This window comes from Pelodiscus sinensis, chromosome 6, assembly GCF_049634645.1.
Source record: "Pelodiscus sinensis isolate JC-2024 chromosome 6, ASM4963464v1, whole genome shotgun sequence".
Taxonomy (NCBI): domain Eukaryota; kingdom Metazoa; phylum Chordata; order Testudines; family Trionychidae; genus Pelodiscus; species Pelodiscus sinensis.
This window is the reverse complement of record NC_134716.1, coordinates 29,820,196-29,841,396: the sequence shown is the minus strand read 5'-3', so window position 1 is coordinate 29,841,396 and position 21,201 is coordinate 29,820,196. Positions and strand designations below refer to the sequence as shown.

General features: G+C 41.7%; 1 protein-coding gene across 17 annotated transcripts in view; it reads right to left on the bottom strand.

Annotated features, from left to right (window-relative positions):
- Window positions 1–21,201, bottom strand: part of RFX3 (regulatory factor X3) — a 249,452-nt gene that overhangs the window by 106,098 nt on the left and 122,153 nt on the right. For all 17 annotated transcript variants that reach the window (XM_025181558.2, XM_025181555.2, XM_075931653.1 and 14 more), the window contains one exon: window positions 19,789–19,913. In XM_025181558.2, the coding sequence (XP_025037343.1) occupies window positions 19,789–19,905 (117 nt within the window). In that variant the 5' untranslated portion in view covers window positions 19,906–19,913. The remainder of the gene's footprint in view (window positions 1–19,788; window positions 19,914–21,201) is intronic.

The following is a 21,201-nucleotide window of genomic DNA, read 5'->3' as shown; positions in this document are numbered from 1 at the left end:
TGAATTTAGAGCTGAATCCATTACATTTTTAGAAAAAAATATGACTTCCTATAACATGAGTACTTAAATGATCTTTTTATGTAATGAACAAAAAATAATATAACTAAAAAGCCTTTGTGATAGCATTTGTTCAGGAAAATTTTGTCTTGAAGAAAACCACTTTAAAAGCCTTATTCAATAACTAAGCTATATCCTATTTTAAAATATATACTTAAAGACGCATATGATGTTTTTCAGTTAGAGAGTTCATTCACTGCTGAAGCCAAAGCTGTTAAACCTCTTGAGGAAGGCATATCTTCTACTTCATGCATCTTTTGGCTGGGTGTAGAGTACATACGGATCTAGCCTCCTACCATGTGTATAACAGCAGTGCAGCTGGTGAGACACTACTTAGACAGGTGGAGTAAAGACACGCCTGAAGGATGTGGGTACATATGTGAGTACATATCCCATGCAGTTGCTACTTGCTGAAGTCTGGCTACACAGCTGTATTTTGCAGTGTAGTATCCTGCTGTTGAACCCTTGCCCTTCTAAGGAAGCTGCCCTACCTCTCCTCTGCTCCACTCCATCCATCTGCTTCTGGAGCTTTTCTCCAATGCCAGAGCCTTTCACCAACACATGCAGTTAGTGTGGGCACAGCAGGATTTTAATTGTGCCTGTAGTTACAAATATCCTACATGCTGCCATTAGGGAGGTATACTGTAGACATAGCCTTAGATTGAGAAGGGCACATATTTCTATTCAGGAATGGGAAGTGAAGTAGAGTAAGTATCTCATTAAAGATATTCAGGCCCAATTCATCAAGTAGAATTTGGCCATGAGGGAAAAAAATCTCCATTTTCAATATACGACTGGAACACTATAGAAATGTTGTTTTTCCTTTCTCTTCTGTTTTCTATTTCATTTTTGCCAGACAACTTTTATTTAATTGTTTAACAAAAAATCAACTGTGGTCTGTTTGCTTGTGAGGTTAAACAGAGACTGGTTAGGGGGAGGTGAAGAGGGGTTGGGGCTCAGCGAGAGTGTCTACCACCAGAGATCTTTTAAATTCCAAACTGTCTGAATAAGCTCCCTACTTGTGTGACACTGCGTGAACGAGCAGCCAACTACTAAGGCTCAAGTTACAAAATATTCTGAAACATTTATGACATTCTGATACTGTTCAAGCTTTAAACCTGATACTACTAGGGATGGAGGAAGCATAGTCAGGGTAACTGTTGCAAGTGCCCTATTAGAAGACAGGAAATAAACTGATTGGCACAGGAAGCAAATGAGGTTAAGAAGGATCTAGCAGTAGACATTTTTTACCCTTCTTTTGTTGTTTCCAGCTTGGAGTAACTGGAACAGGGGAAGGAGTAAGCAATCAGTGAGCCTCCAATGGAATGAGAGGCAGAATGAATACTTATTTTAATGTATCTTTTTAGTGATTATTTTTATTATTTGCAGAAGAAAAGAATACAAAACAAATTACATGCTTGAGTAAAATATGCTGCCCGAGAGGAACAAATGGAGCACTAATTTATACAGTATATAGATGCAAATGTTTGTCAACAAAAATAAAGTAAATAAAAATATTCAATTAAAAAACAGAAACCATCTTGAACCGTAAAACTGGAATGTTGCACAACAGGGAACTTTGAACAACAAATGAATTTATAGTAAAAGAACTAGAGGGGAAACATTAGAAAAATAGGGTAAAATAAAGTAAGATTTATGAACTAAAAAGTATCAACTATAAATAATTTTGCATATACATTTTCCTTTCTCATATTTCAGAATCATTTTTAGTATCATTATTAGTCTCTGTATTTCTTTTTGTAAGCATCGCAGAAAGGGCACACACAAAGATTCTTAGCTCATATTCATGTATATAAATGACTGATATCAGATCATGATTGTGTTTTGCATATTCTAAACATGGCCTTACATTAGGTCCCAATTTTGATTAGTAGAATCGTGCCTCTTTGTCTCAGTGATACATCCTCACAATCCTTTCTGCAAGCTCTGGCTGTGCTCTGAGATGAATATGAAGGCGTGTTTGAATTTTGGCGGATGGATGCTTCACTCTAGATAGATTACATGATCTATTTTAACTCATTTCCTCTGATTGCTTGCACAGTATGATGCACAAAATATAAACTAAATGGGGGCTAGTGCTGACCCCTTCGCCATTTTCTCCCTTACACTTAAGAGCACAAAATAAAATAGGAAAGGAATATGCGTGGGGTTGGTCCTGCTTTGGGAAGGGAGCTGGACTCGATGACCTCCTGAGGTCTCTTCCAGCCCTATGATTCTGAGTGAAAAATGGACAATTTTGAGGAAACATGGAATTAAGAAAGTTTCTTAGTATATTATTGCAGCTGCACTTTCTCCCTTTTAGCCTAATTTCTGCAAGAATAATTTGGCAGTTCACTGCAGCACACATTGTTGCTGGATTAGAGTCCAATGAGCTCCCTGTTCTACTCATCATTTTTATCTTGCACCTTTGTATATATTATGTACAAAACTTCACACCGGTACTATGCAGGACCAAGCTCTTTCTCTCTTTAAACAGACATCTAATGACTTTTATTCATCTGCCCACATAATTCAAGTCTGTGAATCTTTTCAAAAGCAAATAAAACGACGTAGGTCTTTTTTGCCATCTTAACCTTCACTTTTAGTGTTTGTTTATTAGTTCTAAAGGCATCTCTCTGGATCCCTCATTACTATTGAGAGATGTCCTTCAAAGACCACATTATACTTTAATTCATCCTTCTCTATAGTACTAGAAATTGAACTTCTCTACTCCAGAACACTCTGGTCTGGCAACATCCATGGTCTGGCATAATTTCCTATAGTTGGATGTCTGCTTATTATAGGTGTGACCAAGTTTCCCAAAGTCCCGTAATGTTTATTTACAGACACCAGTCCTGGAGCTCAGTGCTGGTTTTTTAAGTTCTAAATTTACCCCGTAGTGTCTTCTAAGAGCCCAGCAAGCAGTAAAAGTGTTGATAATGCTGTTAACCATAAGCATAGTTTTTATGCTTTATCTGCTTACAAGCGGATGTAATCACGTGTTGCCTGCATCCTGGGGGGGAAGGAGGAATACAGAAGTCAAGGAATGGTGTGGAGGGTGCAGGAGTCAGGACCCGGGGTTGGGAAGCGTGGGGGAGGCTCAGGGCAGGGTGTAGGGATATGGAGGGTGAATGAGTCAAGGCAGGGGTTTGGGGGAGCTGAGCACAGAGTGTGAGTGCAGGAGTCAGGGGAGGGACTTGGGGGTGAGGAGTGGCTCAGGGTAGGGGCTGGATTGAGGATTTGGGGGTGAGAAGGAACTCACAGCTGTGGGCTCACTGGGGCTACCAACGGTGGTAGCGGTGGCACTGTCCAGGCGGCGCTGAGTCCTTAGGACCACCAACAGCAGGGAGGGTGGCACTTCCAGGGCACTCCCAGGGACTCCCCAGGGCGCCTGGGACTATGCTGGTCAGCTAGCAGTGGCTTCGCTGCATATTCTAGTGCCCCCTGTGCGCTTGTATGCTTCTGCCAAGCTTCTCCCTGCTGCATTTGTTCCTGTCAGCCAGCAGATGGCTCTGTGCTGCTAGATCAATGGTCTCCAACCTTTTTAAGCATGAGATCACTTTCTGAATTTAAGTGCAATCCAGGATCTACTTCAAACCCAAACAACCTTGCCCCACCTCCTTCCCACCCCACTCACTCCATCCTCCCTTCCTCTCCCATCCTCACTCACTTTTAACAGGCTGGGGGCAGAAGGTTAGGGTTTGGGGGAGGGGTTGCAGATGCAGATGCTGATCTTGGGCTAAAGGATTTGGAGTGTGGGAGGGGTTCTGAGCTGAGCCTGGGGCAGGAGAGGTGCAGGCTCTGGGAGGGAGTTTGGTGCAGGGGGACTCAAGACTAGGGCAGGGGTTTGGGGTATAGGAGGGTCTCTGGACTTGGGATGGGGTTTAGAATACAGGCTCCAGCTGGGCACTGCTTACCACATGTGGCTTCTGGGTGGTGGTTCAATGGGGCTAAAGCAGGCTCACCATTACCCTGGCCTTGGACCACTCCCCAAAACAGCCAGCAAACTCTGTATCCCTGCCCAGTCTACTGGTTGGTGAACACTGTGCTAGATTTCTCTGTAGAGAGGAGGCCCCGAGTCCCGTTAGGAGCTACAAGGGTGAGAGAGCACGGAGGAAGGGAAGCCCCAGGCCCCAGTAGGAGCTACACAGTGCGGGAGGCAGAGGGAAGCCCCAGGCCCCTGTTATGTTACAAAGAGAGCTGATAAGCCTTAGCTAGACATAGGGTTATATAGGTTGTATCAGTACACTTATTCGTTATTAAGCAGCATTATAAGTATTGTTCCATTTATTCACCTCAGTGAAATAAAAATAAAAAGAGACTCACTCGCTATAATATTGACCCATAGTCCAGCAAATTCTCTAGTTTAACACCCATCAGGTCCTGAGTGTGCCGAACTAGAGACATTCAACCTGTACTGTTGTTCAAATAAAATCTGGTTGTTCAGTCTCCATTACTTATTGGAAAACAAATATGAAAAATTAAAATGTATTGCAATCTTAACTGTAGGAAACACTTATATGCCAACAGATAAAAAATAAAAAAGGAAGATAGGAACCAGATATGAAAAAAACCCTACAAATTACTTTAAAAAAACCCACATTCATGGGTATGCTAATACACAAAATCACTAACTTCTGTGCAAGTGAAGATTGTCCTATATTTAGAGAAACTACCAAATTAGCAGAACTGGTAGGTAAGAGCCCCTGAGAAGTACATCTAAGGCAGGCATGTCAAACTCGAAGCCTACTGAGGGCCGCACAAATGAAAACTGACAGCTTTCAGGGCCACCAAAGAAAATGTACTTCTATCAGAAAGTCATAATTATTTATTATTATAGATTGTTTTAGGTATATTTTATAATTTTTCAGGTCTTGTTTTAATATAATACAATAATTTGAAGTGTAAAATTTGTTATTTGCATATATAAAATATTTTTTAATTTAAATATTAATTTAAGGTATTTTAATTTTTATATGATACATAACTTGTTTTGTTGAAATAAAAACAAGTATAGACCGTGGTTAATCAAATAGGACAGGCTTCTGTGAAAATTTCAAATACTTTATAAGTTTGATATTTTGCATAAACATAAAATATTCATGCAATTGCAAAAAATTGACATATATTTATATAAAATTAATATGCATTTTGTGATTTTATTTGGGAATAAATAAATAAAAACCAAAATGTTAACAAAATATCCCCATCCTTTCCTCCAGAGCCAGGCATTCCCATATCTCAGCTCTAACCCAATCCCCCTCCGCTCCCCTAGAGCTCCTCCACCCCGCTCTAACCCAATGCCTCATCCCTCCCTCAGAGCCAGGCATCCCCAATCCAATGCCTTCCCCTTCCCCCAGAGCCAGGCACTACCAGCCCCAGCTAACCTAATGCTTGGATGTTGGAGCCACCACCACCACCCCCACACATTTCTTCGTCAGGCGCTGGGGTGGCGTGAGCACAGCAGCCAGCTGTGAGCAGGGGCTTGATGCCTATGCAGAGCGGCTGGCCAGCTGTGTACACATGCTGGGTGCTGTTCACAGAGCGGCTGGTCGGCCATGAGCAGTTGCTGCGGTGCCATGCACAAAGTGGCTGGCCGGCCGGCTGTGATCTGCACTCTGCCATGTGCTCCGAGTGGCCAACAGGCCGCACTTTATTCTTTTATAAAAATGTAGTGATGGGCCACAAAAATATTGATCGGGCCACATGTGGCTCTCCAGAGGCCTGTTTGACATGCCTGATCTAAGACTATGTCTACACAGGGAAGGTTTGGCAACAAAAGGGCTGTTGACATGCAAAAATTGCCAGAAGTGAAGACTGGTCAAACCAGTTTTTCTGCCTCCCATTGTTGACATTTCAAGGCCACATTGCTAGTTCCCTGTCCACAGATAGAGCAAAGCAATGTGAGTAAGCATCCCACAGTGTAGTACTGTGGGAAGGCAGAAATGATCCCCGGAGCTTCTTGGAATTCCCTAATAGCTCTGTGAGCTCTCCGTACTAAGGAATGTCAAAGCAGCACAGCAGTCTGTACAGCCCTCCCCCTGTAGCAGCAGTCTGCCTGCCACTGTGTTCTGAGCAGGGCAGAACAGAAGCACTCCAATGATTTGCTCCTTGTTTGCTCCTCAAACAGAACAGCTCACTCAGCTGTCAAATACTTTGAAAGGCCAGGGAGCATGGCAGCAGAGCTCAAAAAACACAGAGCACAAACATCAGGGTTGCCATTACGAGATACTGGCAGATGCTAATTCTCTCAATAAAACAATCATCAGAGTCCACACCAGGGGTGTAATAACAGTCGATTGACTGTTGAATGCTATAGACTACGAGTATTGCACCCCTCCCCCACTGATATTAATTTTTTTTAGCAGGCTGGCTAGCCACCCAGCTCAGTTCTGGCTCGTACTGAGTCCAGAAGCCCACACTCCCCTCTGGACAAGGGCTGCTGCCACCTCACCTTGCTGCCTCTATATCAGAGGCAACAGCGTGGGGCAAACAGGCAGCCGGTGCACAAGAAAAACTAGTTTTTAAACTCGCTGCCCTTGCAGACCGGCACCCCACACTGAGCGCAGAATGGCAGGGGGCTCCTCGGAAGTGGGGCTGGAGCACACTGGCTGCCATCCTCCCCTCCCCCCAGGGACTATAGAATAGTTGAGTAACCAATAAGAATTTATGAGGTTAATAGACTATTCAATTAACCAATATTTAAGAACCCTAGTCCACACTGTCGCTTAGTCGACAATAAAGGGAGGCAAAAAGACAAAAGTCTCTCATAGGGTTGGAAGATTTTTAGTCGCCAAAACTGGGTGTCTTTCCTGACAAAAGTTGCATTGTAGTGTAAATGCTTTCACTGTTTTGTCACCAAAAGGTAGTTGTCTACATGCCGGTGTAGACAAGCTCTAAGGGAAAAGAATTGAGAGCTGGCAGTTTTTTACAGGGATATTATTAAGGACACAAATGCAAACCATTCCAAATGCATAGAAAATATTGGAAGAATAATAAGAATCCACCATGGTTTACCCAGGTCATCTTCCAGAACACGAAACTCAAAATAGAGTCATACAGAAAGTGCAAACTAGGCCAATTTAAGAACGATGTTTATAAGTGAACAACAAAGCATGTAGGGGCAAAATTAGAAAGGCTAAGGCACATAACCAAAGTAAGCTTGTTACGGACATAAAGGCTAATAAGAAAACAATTTTACAAATACCTTAGAAGCAAAAGGACAATAGTAATGTAGGGCCACTACTCAATGAAGAGAGAAAAAAAACGAAACGATGCTTCATGACATTCTCATAAACAAACTAGGGGCAAGTGTTCTAGATGAAATTACCATAAGATAGGCGCACAACTGGTTGAAAGACCATACTAGCACAAAGAGTACTTATCAATGGTTTGTGGTCAAATTGGGAGGACATATTTACACAGGTGTCAGTCCTGGGTCTAGTGCTATTCAATATTTTCATTAATGACTTCAGTATGGTTATAAATTTTGCAGATGAAACCAAACAGAGAGGCTGCAAGCACTTTGGAGGACACATCTAGAATTCAACATGACCTTGATGAATTAAGAGAATTGGTTTGATTTTAACAAGATGGAATTCAGTAAAGGAAAGTACTTCACTTAGGAAGGAAAATTCAAATGTACAACTACAAAAGAGAAAAGAACTGTTTATGTGGCATTACTTCTAAAAAGGATCTAGGTCAAAGTGGAAAACAAACTGAATATAAGTCATCAGTGTGATACAGTTGCAAAAACAAAGGCTAATATGATCCTGGAGTGTATTAAGAGGAGGACTGTGTAAAAGATGCAGGAAGTAATTGTCCTACTCTATTCCGCATTGGTGAGGCCAACTCTGGAGTATTATGTCCAATTCCAGAAAAGAACAACGCAAATGACAAAAGGTTTAGAAAACTTGACATATGTGGAAAAGTTAAAAAAACTGGGCATGTTTATTCTTGAGAAAAGATGATGGATGGGGACATGATAACAGCCTTCAAGTAAGTTAAGAATTGTTATAAAGAGGACAGTGATCAGTTCTCCCAAGTCCACTGAAGATAGAACAAGAGGTAATGGGTTTAATCTGTAGCAAGGGAGATTTAGAACAGATATTAGGAAAATCTAATTATAAGGGTAGTTAAACTCTGTAACCGGGTTCCAAGGGAGATCGTGGAGTCCCCAATATTGGAAGTTTTAAAAACAAGTTGGACGAACACCTGTCAAGGATGATCTAACTTTATTTGGTCCTCTTGGTCAGGACCTCAACAAGTCGCTCCCTTCCCCCCCTTACTGCCTCTGTACCAGAGGCAGCAAGGTGGAGAGCAGGAGCCCGTGATGGGAAGAGTCAGCTTAAAAGCTGGCACCCCCCAGCAATGTCTCTGCATGGGGGGAGGGGCAAAGGAAGCAGAGGTGCAGTGGGAGCTTGGGCTGGGTCCCAGAAGCTGCACCTCTGCTTTTTAAATGTAGTAAGAGCTACCAGGCTCTTACTACATTTAAAAGCAGACACTGCAGCGGTCTAGGACCTGGTAGTTCTTACTACATTTAAAAAGCAGAGCCACAGTGAACCCCCTTATTGACTATTCGATGGAAATTCCATTGACTATCCGATTAGCTTACTAACCACTATTTAACATCCTTACCTGACTTCTCAAAGTCTCTTTCAGCCCTAGATTTTTATAACTTTATAAAAAGGCAGCAATGGCCAAAGTGTTAAATACTTTTTTGTTTCAGTTTACACCAAAAAGATTAGCAGAGATCAGATGACTAACATAGTGAACATCAGTATAAATGGGGTAGCATCTGAGGCTAAAATAGGGAGAGAACAAGCTAAGAATTAATTAGACAAATTAAATGTCTTCAAGTCAGCAGGGCATGATGAAATACATCCTAGAATACTTAAGGATATGTCTGAAAAGATGTCTGAGCCATTAGCAATTATCTCAGAGAATTGGAGAATGGGAGAAGTTCCAGAGGACTGGAAAAGGGCAAATATAATACCTATCTACCAAAAGAGGAATAAGCTCAACCCAGGAAATTATAGGCCAAGTCAGCTAAACTTTGATATGCAGAAAGATAATTAGGCAAATAAAAACAACAAGTAGTCCTGGAACCTTAGAGACAAAAATATACATATATGGTATCATAAGCTTTCATGGGCAAAACCCACTTCTTCAGATGAGCTTGATTTTGCCCATGAAAGCTAATGATACTATATATTTTTGTTAGCCTCTAAGGTGCCACAGGACTATTCATTATTTTTGAAGTTATACACAAACACGGCTATCCCTCTGAGACTTTGGAGCAAATAAAAATTTGTAAGTTAGGGTGATAAGTAACAGTCAGCATGAATTTGTCAAGAACAAATCATGTCAAACCAACCTAATATCTTTGGTTAATAGGGCAAAGCTTTGTCTACACAGCTTTTAGCGCCATATCTACACAGCTTTTAGCGCTACGGTCATGGTAACAAGACTGTATTAGCAAGTCGGGCGATGTAAAGACTGTCGGCATTTTTGCCAACAAAAAATGTTCACCTACCACAAGCACTCCTGCTGACAAAGCACTGTTTACATTAGCAATTCCTGCAGCAAAACTTTTGTCATTCAGGGTTTGGTTTTTTTAGCACCTGCCAATGACCAAAGTTTTGTCGCTCAATTGCCAGAGCAGACAAAGTCTAAGTAATCTTGTGAATAGGAGAGAAGCACTAGGGTTATGTCTACACTGGCAGGCTGCGTCTAGACTGGCAAGTTTTCCCGTAAAAGCAGCCGTTCTACACTGGCCGCTTGAATTTGCGCAAGAACACTGACTATCTAATGTAAGATTGTCAGTGTTCTTGCGCAAATACTATGCTGCTCCCGCTCCAGAAAGCGCTCCAATTATTTGTTCTCTGTTTGTTCCCAATTGAAGATCAGGTGTCAGATACCTAGGCAGGGCAGCAGAGATCACAAAAAAACAAGCACAGCTATCAGGGCAGGCATTGTGGGATACTGGCGGAAGCCAGTTCTCTCAACAGAACAAAGACCACGCTGGCTCTTTGTCAATAGGCAATAAAAAGAGAGAGGGGAAAAAGTCTCTCATGCAGGACTGGAAATTTTGTGCCACAAAAACTGGGTGATTTTCCCAACAAAAGTTGCACTGCAGTGTAAACACTCTGTTTTGACACTAAAAGGCAATTTCTGGTGCTAAAATATGCCAGTATAGACAAAGCCTAATTGTGAAATATCTGAATTACAGAAAGGCTTTAGAAATAGTCAAAAACTGTTGTAATCTCGTCAAATGTACTTTAGATAGCTGACTCGTATCCAGATTTCCCAATAAAATGCTTGACTTGTAAATATTAAAAATACAGGATTTTTATATTATTTACTTTATTACATAGCTCTTAGTACGTGTTCTGAAACATACTAGCTTTTAAGAATAGGCAAGGCCAGAAGATCCCATTTCCAGGGAGCTGAAACAAAGACCTAAGTAATGGCCTTGAAGACAGGAAGCAGTCCTGGGGAATTAGAAGATGGATTAGAGAGGGAGGACCAGACGCCATATCTTCAAGTGTCCACGATCAGTAGCACTGTAATGTAAGGTGGGGATAGGCTCTTTTCTCTTTCAGACAATTAAGAGGAGCTCTCTAGAAGAAGGTAGCATATAGATAGCCTTCTCAGCCAGAACAAAGGAGAAAGTGATAGAAGGAAGCTAGAGCCTGAAGGCTGAGCCCCAGAAAAAAATGGCAAGGAACAGTAACCCTGTGAACAACACATGCTGGAAGCAGGAAAGCTCCATGCATGAGGCAGAAGAGACAGAAATAAATCTGAACTTCGGTTACATTGTTGAACTTAATGACTCAAAATTTAAGTCCTATGCAGAGCTCTTTGTGGACATTAAGCCATCCAGAAGCGAACAATGGTAATATTCAAAAGAAGAATTGTATAAAACTCATAAATGGCACAGGAATGAGAAAGCTGAGGGAAGACTCTGCTGGGGGAGCTCTGACCATTGGTGTCCGTGCCATTGTAGTGCCCGAGGTATCTGGCTTATCAGCGTTGCTGACTCTGACAAAGCTTGGCACCGTGGAGAGATCTGGCAGATCTCTTCTTATAACAGTCTTTGCTCACTGTCAAGGAGGAACAATTCTTCAAAGTGGAACAAGCTTTGTCTTTAGGACCTGCCTTGTCAGAAGCAGCGGGACCCTCAGTAAAAGGCTTGAGGGATCTTTCGAGCAGGATTATTTTAAGATGGGCTTCCCTATCTCACCTAGCTCAAGATGTCAGGTTGGAACAATGAGGGCATTTGAGAAAGACATGGTCCTCTCCGAGACATCTGACACATGATGAATATCCATCAGAGATACGCATTGGGTCCTTACAGGTGTCAATGTTTTGAACCCTGGTGACTCAGGCATGATAATTGGTTGAAAGGAGAAGAAACATTTTTTGAGGAGGGGCGGGGGGTCAACAGGCAGGAAAGCCATAAACAAAACTGAAGGGGTTTTTTTTTGAGGGAGGGAGGGTTGGTTTAAGGACTAGGATGTGAAAAATCAAAGTTTTAAAAGGCTTTTAAATGTTTTGCTGCTGCTGTATAGATGAAGAGAGGGTGACTCTGGGGAGCTCTGTCTGCTGCCAGAGATGGTAGAGAAGGAACTGAGGAGACTGCATCACACATGCAGTCAATAGGTGCCAATAGCACCAGTAGGTGCTAACTGCATACTGCTATGAAAAGTCTCCAATCACCAGTGCAAGGATGCACTGAGACAGCACTTGAAGAAATTATTAAAGTAGCTAAGGCAAAAGGCCTCAATGACAGGAGTTTAAAAAAAATGTATAACAAAGCTATAAAGGCAATCTGGATGGATGTGTGGTTTTTAATTATTGTTGTTATATCTGGTGACCTAACTTTCATCCTAAACATGTGGGGTACAAATTTTACCTAGTGTTTGGATGATTTATTATTAACCCATTTGATCACACTTTTAATTGTTATGTATAATAATAAGGAAAGCTAGTCCACTTTGTGTGCTTACCAGAACTTTAGAACTTACACTGTGTCTTTTATGTATCATATGAATTTTTACAGTCATATGGCCATGTTTTTAATATCATGATTAAGTTGCAAAATCTTATCACTGGTGAAAATGCCCAAATCAGAAAAGTGCAGATTGGCTCTCAGAGCCCAGGCTGAACTTGCAGTTATGGGGGGAAATTTGTGAAAATGGTAGAAACATAATATGATGTTATTCAGAGACAAACACAGAACTCCCACAATGCCATTTTTACAGGTTACTTTTCAGAGAACTGCTCTTCTTTTTTTTTTTTTTTGATTGAACTGAGGTGGTATCTGATTTCAACACCTTTACTTTTTCTGGGACTATACAGTCATAACAACTTTAGGACAATGAACAACTTTGACTTCTATGAACACAATATAAAATAATAAAGAATTTTTAGAGATCTGATCTGTGATTTTGGACTTCTTTTATTACTTATTTTCTGTATTAATATTTGAGATAAGGTAGATTTATCTAGAATGCAAAGAAATAAGTATATAATGTAGATTTTCACATTTTAAACACCAATTTTTTAAACCACTGCTTGCTCTTTCTTGTTTTCCAATGCAGAAGACACTGAATTGGATTGCTATGAATTCTAGTGGGAATATGTGAGAAATATTTTAGAAAAGATCTTGGGCGTGAATTTCTTGATCGAAGACACTTTTTATAGTTTAATGTTTTGTATTTTACTGTCCTACTAAAAAGAACTGTTACAATAGCTATGCTGATTCAGTAAAACTTGCACATTCATGAGGGTGCTTGACTCTAATGCAGTTACTTTTATAGACTGGATCCAATCAATTTCATGATTTCAGGGAATATTCTAGGCATCAGTAAGAACCTCCCTACTGATTTTAGTGAAAACTAAAAAAGAAACAATGTAAATCTGATATCCACACAGAGCCTTCTTTGTACTGCAGGAAGAGGAGCATTTTGACATCTGAGGTAACTCGGCCAAGTTATTACTCCTTTCTTCTCCAGCTTATTTGCACACATCAGCAGGAAGGAGGGAAAAATTTAACAGAGTCCCTATTTGTCTGCTAACGATAGCACCGCCGACACCATGGCGGCATCGGAGAGCCTACCCTGGTGTATAGTGTAGTGTTTAATGCAAGTGTCATGGGAGGACCAGGTTGCGGCTCTGCATATGTCCTTCAAGGGGATATCCTTAAGAAAGGCTGTTGAGGTTACCACCGCCCTCGTAGAATGGGCTCAAGGCTGTGTTGGGAGTGGAATACATCTCGATGCGTAGGCCTCCATTATACAAGTGACAATGAGTTTGGAAATTCGCTGAGACGATAACGGCAACCCCTTTGAGCTGTCGGCCATGGACACGATCAGCCTGTCTGTTTTCCTGAAAGGTTTAGTCCAATCTACGTAGAATGCTAGGGCTCTCCTAACATTGAGAGTATGCAAGGCTACCTCTCGTGGGGAGGTATGTGGTTTTGGATGAAAGGAAAGAAGGACGATTGGTTCGTTCACATGGAAGCTCGATGATACTTTAGGGATAAACGCTGGGTGAAGTCGTAATACTACACTGTCCTTACTAAACATCATATAGGAAGGTGTCGCCATGAGAGCCGAGAGTTCGCCCACTCTGCATGCCAAAGTAATTGCAAGAAGGAAGACCATCTTCATGGTTAATATTCAGAGCGGCACCGTAGCCAATGGCTCAAATGGTGGAGTAATTAAAACTTAGAGTACAATGTCTAGGCTCCAGGGGGGGGAGTGGGTTTTCAGGAAGGGCTCAGATTCATAAGGCCTTTGATGAATCTCTTTGTGGTTGGAAGTGCGAATAGGGAGATGCCCTCAATAGGTTGTCTGAAGGCGGAGATAGCTACTAGGTGGACCTTAAGGGATGCCAGTGCTAACCCTGTTTGTTTTAGGTGGAGTAAGTAATCAAGGGCAACATGGAGAGGGGTCGATTCCGGGTGTTTATCATGTGCTGTGCACCAGGAGATGAACAGATGACACTTCGACAGGTAAGTGTTTCTGGTCATTTGTTGTCTATTATGAATGAGAATCAATTTGACTTGCGAGGAACAAAGGGCTTCCGAGGGATTCAGCCAAGTAGGAACCATGCGGTCAGGTTCAATGTGTGAATCTGGGGGTGTTGTAGTGACCCTTTGTTCTGGGTGAGAAGGTTTGGAAAGGTTGGAAGCGGGAATGGAGGCATTAGTGACATACATCAAAGGAAGGGAAACCAATGTTGACGTGCCCATGCTGGGGCTATGAAGATGATCTTGGCCCTGTCTGATTTCACCTTGTGTAGAACTCTGGGGATTAGGAGGGTTGGTTGGAAGGTGTATAGGAGAGGCCCTTTTCAACTGATGAGGAATGCATTGCCTAGGGAGCCTGGACTGAGTCCTGCTCTGGAGCAATACTTTCCACATTTCTTGTTGCAGCGAGTGGCAAAAAGATCTATCATGGGAATGCCTCATCGACAGAACAGAAGATGGTGGACTCCATCATGCAGTTCCCACTTGTGATCCTGGATGAAATGTCTGCTGAGAAAATTCGCCGTGGCATTTGTAGTTCCAGGTAAGTAGGATGCCACAGATTGCGTGGCGAATGCACCAATTCCAAAACTGGATTGCCTCCAAGCAAAGGGAGCGGGATTGAGCTCCCCACTGGTGGTTCACGTAGTACATGGCAGAAACGTTGTCTGTGAGAATCCTCACTGTAGTGCCGTGGATATGCTTGTGAAAATGTTTGCAAGCATTGTATATTGCTTGATGCTCGAGGAGATTTATATGGAGGTGTGATTCTGCTGGCGTCCATCGGCCTTGTACGGACATAGACCCCATGTGTGCACCCCATCCGAGGAGAGAGGTGTTGGTAGTGATGAGATGCGAAGGTTGCTGTTGATGAAAGGGAACGCCGATGAGGAGATTTTTTGGGGTCATCTACCATGTGAGTGATCTGAGGACCGGTTGTGGAGGAGTTACTGACCTGTGTAAATTGTGCTTGGTATGGTTGTATACTTGTGCCAACCAGTGTTGAAGGCTGTGGAAATGTAGCCTGGCATGGCGTACCATGTATGTGGTGGCAGTCATATGGCCATAAGGTGTAGGCATTTCATGATAATGTGAACGGTTGGGCTTTCCCAGACAATTCCTATAAGCTCCTGAATGGTATAGAAGCTTTGGAGGGGTAAGAATGCTCTCGCTGAAATCACGTTCAGACGGGCATCGATGAATTCCAAGTCCTGAGTTGGAAGAAAAGTGGACTTTTGGTCATTGATGAGAAGCTCCAGGGTGTGGAAGGTGCATCTGACTACATCGACCGTTCTGATCACCTCGGTACTAGTCCGGCCTTTGATCAGGCAATCATCAAAGTATGGGAATATGATTACTCCTTGGTAGAGTAAATGCACTGCAACCACCGCCAGGATTTTTGAGAATACCCTGAGGGCGGATGAAAGTCCAAATGGCAGGGTTTTGTACGGATAGTGATGTTCGCCGAGTGTGAATCTCAAAAATCTTCTGTGGGCTGGGTAGATTGCCACATGGAAATACGCGTCCTGGAGGTTGAGGGCAGCAAGCCAATCGTTGTGTTCTAAAGCCAGGATTATAGCAGCAAGTGTTAACATTTTGAATTGTTGTTTTCGTAGAAATTTGTTCAGCCATTGCAGATCTAATATTGGTCACCATCCTCCTGACTTTTTCTGCATGAGGAAATAGTGGGAGTAGAAACCTCTGCCCTTGAAATCGTCAGAGACTGATCTGATTACTCCCAGTAATCGCAGATGCACTACTTTGGCCTCTAACAGGGCCTCGTGAGATGGGTCCCTAAAGAGGGACCTGGGGGGGGGGGGGGTAGTGGGAGGGACGGTCAGGAATGGGATGGAATAGCCTGAGTGAACAATTTCTAACACCCATCTGTCCATCGTGATTGAGACCCAATGGTGGTAAAATCGGCTGAGACGGTGATGGAAGGTGAGGATGTGGAGATTGCTGCTTTTGGAAACGGTTGTTTGCGTACCCGCGACCAGAACATCAAACCTGCTCTTTGTTGTTCAAAGGGTTTTGCGCTCAGTTGCTGAAGTTTCGGCGCCTTTGTGGTCTCTGGCATGGGTGCTGCTGTTCAAAGTTTCACTGTCGGTGCTGTTGACACTGCTGCCACTGTTGCCGTACATAAGGATAGTCATATTGGTGTTGGAAGGATACGTACCGGTGCTTTCTGTACGGGGGCGCATACATGCCCAACGTGCCAAGTGTCGTGCATAAATCTTTTGATGAATGCAGCACAGTGTCCGTCTTTTCGGAAAATAGTCTGTCTCTATCAAAGGGTAGGTCCTCAAATTTACTTTAGAAGTCTTTTGGGACCGCAGCTGCCTGCAGGTAGGATGCTCGGCACATAACTACTGCAGTGGCCGTGGAGCGGGCTGCTGTGTCTGCCACATCGATAGCCATTTGCAGGGCTGTTCTTGCAGAGGTATAGCCCTCCTGCACCACGGACTTTAGTATCGGCCTTTTTGATTCCGGCAAATGGTCCATCAGTGGTGTGAGTTGCAAGAAAGTGTTCAATATGTGGTTGGAAAGATGTGCCGAGTAGTTAGTCATTCTCAGCATAAGTGTGGCAGATGTATATAATTTTCTCCCCAGTATGTCTAGTCTCTTAGACTCTCGATCAGTAGAGATATGTCTGTATTGGGGTGTCTTTCATCTCTGGTGGGCCGCATCGACTACTAAGGAGTTGGGCTGGGGGTGAGTGAAAAGAAATTCCATGCCCTTCGGGGGTACAAAGTATTTCTTTTTGGCCTTCTTACTAGTTGGAGGTGCAGAAGCTGGAGTTTGCCAGATCTCTTTGGCAACCTCCAGAATAGCGTTGAGGGGGGTGGTTTGGCTCCCGGGGAGGGCAGAGCCCCAGCAGAAGAGGCAGGGCTGGAGGTGGGGCTAGAGGCTTTCACCCCCCAGCCCTTCCTTCACCCACTGCCCAGGTCCACATCATTTCCTTCAGTATCTATCAGCAGGGGGAAAATCAGGCTCCTTGAATAGTAGGAGATCCCTCAGAAACTGGAATCTGCTTAGAATTAGGAAGGCAAGACATAGGAGAGCTTAGTCTACCCTGGTACCAAAGATGGCATAAGGACATGAACAGAACACCTCATGTGTTTGTGCCCTAGTGAAGAGACAGGAAGCAGAGGAGCTGATGCCAATACCCAACTCTTTGTGATGATGGAGCCTTTATGCTATATTCCACAATTAGAATCAGATGAATCTACATTCCAAAGGATTTTTCAGAAAAGGGAGCACTTAAAGTCTTTTTAGTCAGTGCAGGAAGCTCAGCACAGGAGCCTCAACTATACCCACAGAAGGATGCAATGTCTCCTTCCTAACAGATATTTAACACAATTTATCCCCTCTTCTTCAAAGCTTCTCCATCAGGAGGCTTATGGCTCATCTTTTTGAGACCTCTGAGCTATTCTCTGGAAATACCCCATGATTCCTACCCACTAGAGCTGGAGTGATGAAGATATGCTCTAGACAAGTCAAAGCTGTTGATCAGACAAGAGACTCAGATCAGAGCAAGAAGGTGTACAGAACATAGGTAGCATGGACCATTCAGATATTGCTACCAACAATCTCTTATTTGAGGTGCATACGTACACCTAAAGTGAAGCACTCACAGGGATAATTGTGAAAAGAACTAAAGTTGATAGTGGCCTGCAAAATATACAAACTCGCGTATTGCTACATGGCTGCAAAAATATGACTTTCAGATGCCTGCATACACTAAGGCAGTGATAGGAACCTAGGCCAGCGAATGTACCCCATGAACGGCCCTCCATCTCAATAGGTCGCAAGACTATCGTAACCAAGAGAGTCTCCTAGGACAGGGTAGTTTTGCTAACTGCTCTTGTGTACTTAGAATTTGTGGGGTATGTCAATTGAACCACAGCAGTGCCTTGATTGGATGCAAAGGGAGCGCACAGCTCTCACGGTCTATGTTGTGTGCAGTCAGCACACATCTCACTTCACATGCCCGTTTTAAATGCATGTCACTTTAGTAATACTGGTATGAAAAAAATAACAGATGGAAACCAGTGGCATCTGGCAACCATGTGCATGAGTAATGGCAAACAAAATGTTTTCTGGGCTGCACACAGAATCCTGGTGGTCCATATACGGTCCTTGGGCCACAGGATGCCCATCACTGCACTAAGGCATCACATCAGAGCTGATAGGTAAGAGGACACTGCAACCTGACTTAGTTTATTTTATTCTGTTCTTAGCACCCTATTGATAGAAAAAAATGGAATCAGTATAAAAAAGCAAACAAGTGATCTACACAACTGATGATAGAGGTAAAGGAATTAATTTATGAGGAAAAATTAGAAGAACTAAATACATATTATACATTAGCTAAACAAAAGCTAAAAGGAAGAAGGAGACAAAAAAAGCAAACAGTCCAAAGATAATGAAAGATCTTAACACGAAGGCCCATACTCAGCAAAAGCACTTTGTTACAATCTTAACTTTAATGCATAGGACCTTCCTATGTAGCAAAGCAGGTAAGTACACAATGACATCCTATTAGGCAAGGGATTTATGTGCTTTGCTGAATAGAGATGATTTTAAAGCATGTGCCCAACGTTAGCGGCGTGCTTAAGATTAATTAATATCTTACATGGAAATATGGAAACAGAATTATTCCATAGTATACATAGAAATATACACAAAAGTAATGGGATAAAATTAAAAGTTAATTCTGACTACCAAGAGAAACTGATCAACAATGAAAAGCACAAAGCATGTCACCAATGTCACCTGGGATTTTAACATTAAATTGGACAAAATATTAGCAACTGTTTACTATTAGGAATAAGACTACTTTGGCAAGAAAACAGACTACATGATCTAAAAGGTCTTTTCCATTTCTAATGTCTATGACTCTATAATTATTTAAAGCCAGTTTTCAGAGCAAGATAACATCAATGTCACACTTCCCAAAACACTCATGACTAAATTCTGATTTATTTACATGTATGAAAAAAGCGTGGACACTATTTTAAATATAGGACATAACTTTTGCATCGAATTACCTATTCCCCCAAATCAGTTCAATTTACACTGTCGATCTTACACAGGCTCTGCTGCTGAAATGAATTCTAAGGTGGGACTTTCAAGCCAAGGATGTCATCAGTGTTTAGAATAAAACTTCTTAACAAGAAAAACATTCTGCTGAATTGCTTATGGTCTTTTCCCAGTACTCATTATAGGAGTTGTGAAAGAATCTTTAGGAAGGATAGAATAGAAGTGCAAAGTAATTCTCATTTTGCATTTATTTTACATGATTCAAGGAGGCAAAACAAACAGGGAAAAGAATCTGGCTATTAATATTAGGAATATTTTTCTTATTAACCTTTCAAATAAATGTGAATATTTAATAATTCAGAATAATCCTAAATTATGTTACCTGCATTATTATATTATCTATTATTACTGCCACATATATATTTCGGGTGATTTAATGCCTCTGATAAATGTCCTGATGATCTTATTCAATGAGTAAATCCTAGCAAAGTGTCTTTTTATGTAGCTCTTTTGGCTTTAGCAATATAAAATGGATTAAAGCAGGCAGAAGAGTCCTTTTAGCAGATCTATACAAATTCAGTCCACTACATCTAAAGAAATGCACAGCTATGACTTTACTTTCCATGTTTTTTCCAAGACTACCAGTCACCTACCTGTTGCTGCACTGGCACTTGCTGTACTACCTGTGTGGGCACCGCTGCCTGACCAGCCACAGATGTCTGTAAAGTCACTGTTGAACCTGTGTCCGACACAGTCTCGGACGTCTGCATCGTGGTCTCTGAATAAAATTAAAATGTAAAATCGAGTTTACCGCATGTACTTTTTTTGCTTGATGTCACTTATCCCTACATAAATCTTAAAAGACTAACATTTGCCCAAATTCCAATCTGGGATTAGCTAAAAGATTTTTCCTACTGCCATCACATGGCTATGTGCACATTTATTTTTTTCCTCTATTTTAAGTGCTGCTGTATCCTAAAATATAAGAAAATCTGTATGTAATACTATACAGGTTATTGCTCTCTACTTATGGCTTGCTGCACCGAACAAAAACTGAAAACAGAGTATTTCAAGCTTTAAATGCCAATACAGCGTAATTTTTCCTAGTTTACCTACCATTTTGCTTTGTAATAGTGCATGGTATTCCAGTAGCAAAGTGCTTTTAAACCCCTTTTACTGGTATGAAATAAAGAACTTGTACAAAAATTAATCTGATTCTTCTCCACTTGTCAGAGGATAAATTAGCTGCAACTCCATGAAAATCACTGGAAAGGACTCCATGGTAAAACTCATTTGTGAGGAGAATCAACCCCTATATCTTTACATCACAGTTAAATCTGGATACTTGAAGCTATCTATACAGTGAATATAAGTAAGCTAAGCAACTGCACTTGTAAATATTTCATCTTTATTTAGCCAGCATTAAATGTGCCTTCTTCTAACATCTCCAGTAACCACTATATTGAACAGGTTACTTCAAAAACATTTCATGCCAACTGTCCTTAATTCTAGAGAACTAAGTCATTTCTATAAAAAGGTATTTCTAAATTACAGTATCTCTCATATAGTCAGTTTTCAGAATGTACTGACACATTAGATTTAAAGCAACCTTCCTTTCTCCTTCATAAAGTATATTGAAAAAGATAATTGTGTACAATATGTAATACCAGAAACCATTTTTTCTTTGCACTATAGTTCTGAAGATTTACCATGTGAAAATAATTCCCCTCCCTGCCAAGAATGCAAGCTCAAACACTGACATACTCATCTATTTAGGGTTGTCTTCTACTCTTACTTAAGCCCCAAGCATCTCTCTTATTTTATAGTCTTAATTGAAAAGAAAGAAAGAAAAAAATAGATACCAAAGGAATCTTTAATGTAGTGGAGAAATGGGAGTCATAATAGCCAATGACTAGAAGCTGAAGGTAGAAACATTCAAACAGAAACAAGACACATTTATTTATTTCAATAGTGACTGTAATTAACCACTGGAACAAACTGCAAAGGCAAATGGTAGATTCTCCATGTCTTGACATCTTCAAATCCAAACTAGATGTCTCTCTGAA